This window comes from Neofelis nebulosa, chromosome 9, assembly GCF_028018385.1.
Source record: "Neofelis nebulosa isolate mNeoNeb1 chromosome 9, mNeoNeb1.pri, whole genome shotgun sequence".
NCBI classification, from domain to species: Eukaryota; Metazoa; Chordata; class Mammalia; order Carnivora; family Felidae; genus Neofelis; species Neofelis nebulosa.
Window position 1 is genome coordinate 114,211,202 of NC_080790.1, and position 8,837 is coordinate 114,220,038.

Genomic DNA, 8,837 nt, shown 5'->3' on the forward strand with positions numbered 1-8,837 from the left:
TTAATATGAAAGGGTGATTATTTTTCTTTAAAACTCACAGATGTAATCTACATATACACGATTTTGAGAATAATTTATTTTTTATTTATTAAAACTTTTTTTAAAGTTTATTTTGAGAGAGAGAGAGAGCAGGAGAAGGGCAGAGAGAGGGAAGAGAGAATCCCAAGCAGGCTTTGCGCTGTCAGCGTGGAGCCCGATGTGGGGCTTGAACCCACAGACCGTGAGATCGTGACCTGAGCTGAAACCAAGAGTCGGACACAACCAGGTGCCCCGATTTTGAGAACAATTTAATACGTGAACTTCAACATACAACTCTATTCTAACGTCATTATTTGAAATATAAAGAAACAGATCCTTACAAGACCAAAATAACCCATAAGCCATGAGGTTGGGTGTTATGTTTTTCCTTATCTTTAAAAAAATTTTTTTTTAATGTTTTTTATTTGTTTTTGAGACAGAGAGAGACAGAGTACCAGCGGGAGAGGGGCAGATAGAGAGAGAGAGAGGGAGACACAGAATCCGAAGCAGGCTCCAGGCTCTGAGCTGTCGGCACAGAGCCCGATGCAGGGCTCGAACCCATGAACTGTGAGATCATGACCTGAGCCGAAGTTGGATGCTTATCCAACTGAGCCACCCAGGTGCCCCTTTCCTTACCTTTTTTTAACAAGTATGCACCACAATGTCTGAAGTAAGGCAAATGCTGTGAATGTGAAAGTGTAGTTTGCAAAGAATACAGAGGAGTTAGAAGTGGTGGCCATGCTAATTAAACAATTAGGTAATAATGTCATGTTAAGTCAATTTGCAGCATGAAAACTGTTTAAGTTTCTTTCTTCTTTAAAATTTATTTATTTATTTTGAGAGAGAAAGAGCACAAGCCAGGGAGGGGCAGAGAAAGAGCCAGAGAAGATCCCAAGCAGGCTCCACACTGTCAGCACAGAGCCCGATGTGGGGCTCAATTCCATGAACTGTGAGATCATGACCAGAGCTGAAATCAGGAGTCGGACACTCAACCAACCGAGCCACCCTTGCTCCCCACACCGCCATAGCAATTTTTGATTTACTGGTAAACTCAAAGCCAGTTTGTGTGCAAAAATCCAAATATTTGACAACAATTAAGTAATCATTCCAGGCTTGTTGCCTTCTACTATGCTTTTGTGGGCCTTATTCTCATAATTAACAATAAACAGTCACATCTGACTACAGTTGATATCCACTGAGATCTTGGGTTTGAGTATAAAAATCCTAGTAAGGTTGCTCGGCCTTGCCCAGAGCCAGTGACTGACAAACCCAGAACAAAGGCTCAGGGTATTCTAAGAGGTACTTGTGGTTCCTACGTCTTTTTACCTAGCAAGGAGGAAGAAAAGGATATCGTCTCTCTCTCTCTCTCTCTCTCTCTCTTTTTTAAGTTTATTTACTTAGAGAGAGAGAGAGAGAGAGAGAGAAGAGTGAGCTGGGAGGGGCAGAGCAAGAGCCTCATGCAGGGCTCGAACTCATGAACCATGATATCATGACCTGTGCCAAGATCTAGAGTCAGATGCTTAACTGACTGAGCCACCCAGGTCCCCCCAAGGATGTCATCTCTTTTATGGGCCGTATCAGTGTGCTGGGGCTGCTATAACAAAATACCACAGACTGGATGGCTTCAACAACAGAAATGTATTTTCTCACAGTTCTGGAGGCTGGAGTTTAAGATCAAGGTGTTGACAGGTTTGGTTTTTGCTGCAGCTTCCTCCTTGGCTTGTCGATGGGGAAGGATATTCCCCAGTATTATTCATCTTGAGAAGACGGGTGACTTCTATGATAGGACTCAAAAGGAGGCCTTAAACTTAGATGAGAAAGAAATTTCTCTTTTTCCTGAGGGATAATGAAGGGGGCACTCCAACTGTGGGAAGGTAAGCTGGATGTTCGAGAGTTTGGCAAATAGCTATAGCAGGGAGGAAATCTAATGCCCACGAGATATACTTAGGATTCTTCAGAATTGTAGCAAGAGTTGAACCTATTCTTTGTGTGGCATCTCTTTCATGTTGCACGAAAACTTCCAGGAACATAGTTTTAAAAGACTGTGGGAAAATCTTTGCCTCCATCAGGGTGACACTGTGGTAAAGAATCCACCGGTTAAGGAAAAGTGGCCTTGAACATTTTTTTAAATGTTTATTTATTTTCGAGAAAGAGAGAGCACAAGCTGGGGAGGGGCAGAGAGAAGGGGACAGAGGCTCTGAAGCAGGCTCTGTGCTGACAGCCCCGATGCACAGCTTGAACTCATAAACTGAGATCATGACCTGAACTAAAGCCAGATGCTTAACTGACTGAGCCACGCAGGCGCCCCGGGAAAAGTGGCCTTTAAACTGAAGGAGGTGCTAGGTAGCAGAGAGGACCGTGCTGCAAACCTGGAGCGGGGGTCTGTGCCATTGTAATTTGGGCAATAAGAGGAAGGGAGTGTGACCTGGGATCGAAGGAAGCAGATTCTGGGATGTAATGTGACGTTTACATCTGTATTTTGTGAATGGTTGAACAGATGCTCGTATAGGGATAAGTGATCTGTTCAAAGCCAAACAGCTAAAAAGTGCTGGAACTAGAAGGCTAGCTGAAGAGCATCAGATCTGAATTTCTTACATTCTCTACCACAGCCCTCAGAAACATCACTGTCTTCTGAGTAGGACCATCCCCTTTCGCTTACCAGTTCTGTAGCTACTAGTCTGTGCCCTTGAAACTCTCTAACCTGATGCTGTCCAGTACGGTTGCCATGGGACTCTTGAGCACTTGGAATGTGGCCAGTATGGATTGAAATGTGCTGTAATGGTAATGTACATATGAGATGTCAAGGACTTAGTAAAAAAAAGAAAAAAAAAAAGAATACAGAATGTCTCAGATCATTTTTATATTGATTTTTATGTTGAAATGATAATGTTTTAGATTTACTGTGGTCGATAAAATGTATTATTAATATTCATTTCATCTGTTTCTTTTAACTTTTTTAAATGGAGCTATTAGAAAATTCTTTTTTTTTTTTAATTTTTTTTTTAACGTTTATTTATTTTTGAGACAGAGAGAGACAGAGCACGAACAGGGGAGGGTCAGAGAGAGAGGGAGACACAGAATCTGAAACAGGCCCCAGGCTCTGAGCAGTCAGCACAGAGCCCGACGCGGGGCTCGAACTCACAGACCGCGAGATGATGACCTGAGCCGAAGTCGGACGCTTAACCGACTGAGCCACCCAGGCGCCCCAGAAAATTCTCGATTACCTACATGGCTTGCATCTGTGGTCTGGCATCTGTTGGAGGCACCACTCTGCCTATCGCCTGTTGTCCGTCCCCTTGGGAATCTTGTTGAAATGTCTTGGCCCAGAGGTAGAAGTCCTACACCTTCTCCCTTAGCCGTCCTCCCTTCCCCTGTTCCCCCAGATTTTTATCTTAAATGGCGCCATGAGCTCTGTGCTGACAGCTCAAAGCCTGGAGCCTGCTTCAGATTCTGTGTGCCCCTCTCTCTGACCCTCCCCCGTTCATGCTCTTTCTCTGTCTCAAAAAAAAAAGAAAAAAACAAAAAACATTAAAAAAAATTTTTAATGGCTCCATGAATTAGGTTATATTCTTCTGCGGGGAAGGTAGACTTAGTCTGCCCACATTCTGTCTTGCATATGGGCCTTTTCTAAAAAACCTATGAAAAAAGAAAATAATGACGATATATTTTTTTTGTCCTGTTACCTCAAGAAAGGCGCATCAGATGAGAACCATAAATCCTTGTTACAGAGGCCTAATCTGGGCTATCCGTGAGCCAAGTTCAGTGCTCACTTTCTCCCGGGCGTGCAAACTAAAATTCCATTCCTCTCTAGCTCTGTTTCCTCTGTGAGGTTTCCGTGAGAACGATAACATTATGTAAACTGTAGGTGATTGAACGGTATTTATTGAATGACTAATGACTGAGGAAACAGTCCTATGTTTCATTTTACAGCCAGCAAAGATGGAGAGGAACCTGGTGTTTTAAGGGAAAGACTCCTCTGCTCATCTGCTTCCTCCGGCTCCAGTCATGGTGTTGAGAGTGTCTATGGCGGGGGTGCTGGTGGTGAGGAGTCACTGGCCGAATCTCTGCTTTCTGTGGTGTCGTTCTTGGCAGAAATTGGAGTGTATGTGATCTTGCATGAGGTCGTAGGGTTGGTGATGGCTGAGTTTACAGTGGTGGCATTTGGGATGAGGAGGGGGTGGACGTTGGCAAAAGGGCTGATGCTTTTGGTTCTGGGGAGAAGAGATAAAATTTGGTATTTTGTTTGTATCAAAGCATCAGAATTCTTGGTAACTTGTAGGTGTTCTTGGGAGTTCCCTTCAAGTGTGTGGGACATTTCATTTTGCATGTAGTTTTTTATCATTTGAACCACTTTCTGTCCAATGCAACATTTCCTCTTCTTGCATTTCTGTATCTCCGTTTCACCCACGGCACAGTAGTCTTTGCATCTCCCAAAACCCATTAAACATCTTCTCAAGCCAAAGTACTCTGCACAAAGAAAAGAAGAAACCATTGAGCTAAGGTGAATAGCTAGATATGATATTAAGACTGCTGGAGGGAGAGGAATAGAGTAAGAGGTTGTTTATTAATGCTAAGTGTTTAAAAAAAATGTTTTATTTTATTATTTTTGGGAGAGAGAGACAGACTGTGAGCAAGGGAGGGACAGAGAGAGAGAGGGAGACACAGAATCCAAAGCAGGCTCCAGACTCCGAGCTGGCAGCACAGAACCCCAACGCAGGGCTTGGACTCATGCACCCTAAGATCACGACCTGAGCCGAAGTCGGCCACTTAACCGACTGAGCCAGCCAGGTGCCCCTATTAATGCCAAGTTTTAAATGCAGTGTTAGGGATGTTGATGAAAGTCCCTGGCAGGCTAAGAAAATCTCTGTACACCCCTGAAATCCAAAAATCTAGGGCACGTAGAGGAAGGGAAAAAAGGGAAACACAACTTTTTGCTTTAGCATACTATTTTATTTATTTATTTATTTATTTATTTATTTATTTATTTATAATATATTTTTTAAAGTTTATGTATTTCAGAGAGAGAGCATGAGCAGGGGAGGGACAGAGAGGGAGGGAGAGAGAATCCCAAGCAGGCTCCTCGCTGTTAGCACAGAGTCCCCTGTGGGGCTTGAACCCACCAACCGTGAGATCATGACCTGAGCTGAAACCAAGAGTCAGACGTTTAACCGACTGAACCACCCAGGCACCGCCAGGATATGATGTTAGACCCCCCACTTAGCATCTTAGACACTTACAGGGCATCACTGTCTCTCCTCCTGATCCTAGGAAATACCTACAAGAGCAAAATCTGTCATAAAGCTAATCCAAGAAAGAATTTCAAAAGACAGCAATAGGACTTTCAGGAGAGCTGACCTCTTGCCAAACCCAGTGGTCCATGACTTCACTCTCCTTGACTCTTGCTTGACCTGTGGTTCCTCGGGCGTAGTGTTCATCATTTTCAGCCTCTCTGGACATTCTGTCCCTCAGACAATGTCCCTTATTCATAATCATAGCCATAGTCTCATCTCTACCAAGGTAACTCCCACATGGTTATCTATAGCCCTACATTCTCTGCTTTGTTTAGAATCTCATCTTCACCTGATTTTTTTTTTTCGTCCCAATGTCTTCAACTTTTTTTCTGACTCAGGAAAGTTCTCCCTTGCTCTATAATCTTACCAATTCAACTGATTTTCCATAAATAGTAAGAGGCTTATGTAGCACCTAATGTTCGCATACATTTCAACACCCTTTCTCTCCAGAGACAAAACAGTAAACTTCGTATATTTCAAGCAGCTGCATGGGTTAACCTGCTATACTCATGTGGAATCTGAGGCTCAAAGTGGCTAAATGACTTTACCCAAGACAACACGGCCATACCTGCTTATGTTACTTCTCTTAAGGTCCCAAGGTAAAAACATTAAAAATATCTTGACTCTTTCACTTTCCCTTCCCTGACCCATTGCCAGTTGTTCTAAATATCTGGGTGATTCTTGTATTCTGAAACAAGTCTTAACGCTTCTCTTTTCTTTCGAAAAAACAACACTCAGTCCTCTGGTTTAGCATTTTGCCACAATGCTTTCCTAGATGCCCTGATGAGTGATTTGGCAGTTTCCGAGAAGACAAAGACTGAGAAAAGGGATGAAACTTTACAAATCTGAAAAAGTTGAGGTGGAGAACAGAGACCTTTTTACTGGATCCTTAGAGGAGATGTTTTGAGCACAAGGGAAGGGACTTCGTATTACACCAGAGTATAAACTGATATGAACATTTGCTTCAAAAGATGGTTTAAATTAGAAATAGAGCACAAATGAGGTGAGTTGGCTGAGTCCCAGATGATAGCTATGTAGAGGGCAGGAAGGCAGCCTTTACATGTTGGATAGTTTCTGAGCACACACAGAAAACACCCTGCTTTCCTGTAGCTCTGTGTATATCCCTATCAGCAGAGTCTAGGATTGGGGCCTATGGGGATGTATGGGGGACGGTGCATGACTGAGGCAATAGGCAAACTCTTCAGCCATCTGTTTGGGCATCTCATCTGTCAGCATTACTTGGGTTCTCATTGTCATGGACAGCCAAATCCCCGCTTCCTCACACCGACCCCTTTTAATCCCATGATTCCACATTACCTGTGTTCACCTGGTACCGTAGCATGAGGCTGGCAAAGATAGGAAAAAGGAGCTTCATGGCTGGGTGCTAGAGAGGAAGCCTTCGATCTGGGCTGGAGTTCTTGGGCTCCAGCCTTTATTGGCCTCTTCATGGCCTGAGGCTATGAGCTGTGAAGTGCAGCCACGGCTCACAGCAGTTGTATTTTCACTGATTCTGTCTGAGAACAGCTTTCCTGAACGCTTCTGTGCAACATACTTCTGCTCTTGATCCTGGGGGAAACATAAGACATATAAGATATGAGTGCTGGCATCTCCACCGGTTAGCATGGGCACTGGATTACCGTGATAATTCGGTGTATGTATGTTGAATGAGTTTGTTGGGGGCAGCTCTTGGCATAACTTAAAAAGAAATTATTTATTTTGAGAGAGAATGAGAACGAGCTGGCAGGGGAGGGGCAGAGACAGAGAGGGAGAGAATCCCAAGCAGGCTTCGTGCTGTCAGCACAGATCCTGATGTGGGGCTCAATCTCACCAACCATGAGGCCATGACCTGAGCCGAGATCAAGAGTCAGTTGTTTAACCAACTGAGCCACCCAGGCGCCCCTTGGCATAACTCGAACTTTTTTATTGAGATATAATTGACACGTAACATATTTGTTTCAAGTGTTCAACGTAATGATTTGATATTTGTATATATTGTGAAATGATTATGACAGTAAGTCTAGTTAACATCCATCACCGCACTTTAAGATTTACTGTCTTGCAACTTTCAAATATACAATATAATATTATTAACTATAGTCACCATGTGGTACATTATGTCCCTGGGACTTACTAATTTTCTAACTGGACATTTGTATCATTTGATGACCTTTACCCATTTTGCCCCCCTTCACTCCCCCTACCCTAGGCAACCACCAATCTGTTCTTTGTATCTATGAGTTCATTTATTTTTAGATGCTGCATATAAGTGAGATCATATGGTATTTGTCTTTCTCTGTCTTGACCTAATTCACTTAGCATAGTGCCCCCAAGGTCCATCCGTGTTGTTGCAAATGGCAGTATTTTCTTTCTTATGGCCCATTTTATATATACTACATTTTCTTTATCCATTCATTCATCAGTGGACACTAAAGGTTGCTTTGATGTTTTGCTACTGTAAATAATGGTATAATGAACAGGGGGGCGGTGTAGATGTAGGTCTTTGAGTTAATGTTGTTGTTTCTTTCCGAAAAATACCCAGAAATGGAATTGCTGGATCATATGATAGATCTGTTTGTAATTTTTTGAGGACTCTCCATACTGTTTTCCACAGTGGTTGCACCCATTAGCATTCCTACCAAAAGTGCATTAGGGGTCTTGTTTTTCCCACATTTTTGCCAACACTTGTTATTTCTTGTCTTTTTGATAATAGCCGTTCTAACAAGCATGAAGTGATATTTCATTGTGATTTTGATTTGCATCTCCCTGATGATCAGTGATACTGAGCACCTTTTAATGAACCGCTTGGCCCTCTGTATGTCTTCTTTGGAAAAATGGATCGATTCTCTATCCATACGTAATTAGATATGTTGTTGTTGAGTTGTATGAGTTCTTTATATACTTTGGATATTAACCCCTTATCAGATACATGATTTGCAAATATTTTCTCCCATTTGGTAGGCTGCCTTTTTCTTCTGTTGATGGTTTCCTTTGCTGTGCAGAAGCTTTTTGGTTTAATGTAGTCCCATTTGTTAGTTTTTGCTTTTGTTCCCTTTGCTTTTGGTGTCAAATCCAAAAAATCACTGCCCAGACCGATGTCAGGGAGCTTACTGCCTATGTTTTCTTCTAGGAGTTTATGTTGTCAGATCTTATGTTCAAGTCTTTAACTTTGAGTGAATTTTTGTGTGCAGGGTGAGGTAGTGGTACAGTTGCATTCTTTTGCGAATTCTTTTGTGACTGTTCAATTTTCCCAACACCATTTATTGAAGAGACTGTCCTTCCCCTATTGTATATTATTGGCTTCTTTGTCATTAATGGATTGACCATATATGTGTGAGTGTTATTTCTGGGCTCTCTCTTCTGTTCTATTGTTCTGTGGGTCTGGGTTTAGGCTCAGACCATACTGTTTTGATTACTATAGCTTTGTAATGTAATTTGAGAAAAGGAAGCACAAGGCCTATAGCTTTGTTCTTTCTCAAATTTCCTTTGGCTATTTGGGATCTTTTGTGGTTCTATTCAACTTTTAGGGCT

At 42.4% G+C, this 8,837-nt stretch overlaps 1 protein-coding gene across 1 annotated transcript; it reads right to left on the reverse strand.

Moving 5' to 3' along the window:
• Positions 1–3,857: 3,857 nt before the first annotated feature.
• Positions 3,858–6,684, reverse strand: DEFB129 (defensin beta 129). Its single transcript, XM_058686403.1, has 2 exons — positions 6,627–6,684; positions 3,858–4,485 (listed from the first exon to the last, which is right to left on the reverse strand). The coding sequence occupies exons 1-2, from the start codon at positions 6,682–6,684 to the stop codon at positions 4,040–4,042; spliced, it is 504 nt and encodes a 167-aa protein (XP_058542386.1). The 3' UTR covers positions 3,858–4,039.
• Between the last annotated feature and the right edge of the window lie 2,153 nt (positions 6,685–8,837).

What these genes read in the sequence shown, in the direction of transcription:
- DEFB129 (XM_058686403.1), bottom strand. Translation starts at nt 6,684, where the DNA reads ATGAAGCTCCTTTTTCCTATCTTTGCCAGCCTCATGCTACGGTACCAG. An exon ending in ACGGTACCAGGTGAACACAG is followed by an intron (nt 4,486 to 6,626) that starts GTAATGTGGAAT and finishes TTCTTTGTGCAG; the next exon opens with AGTACTTTGGCTTGAGAAGA.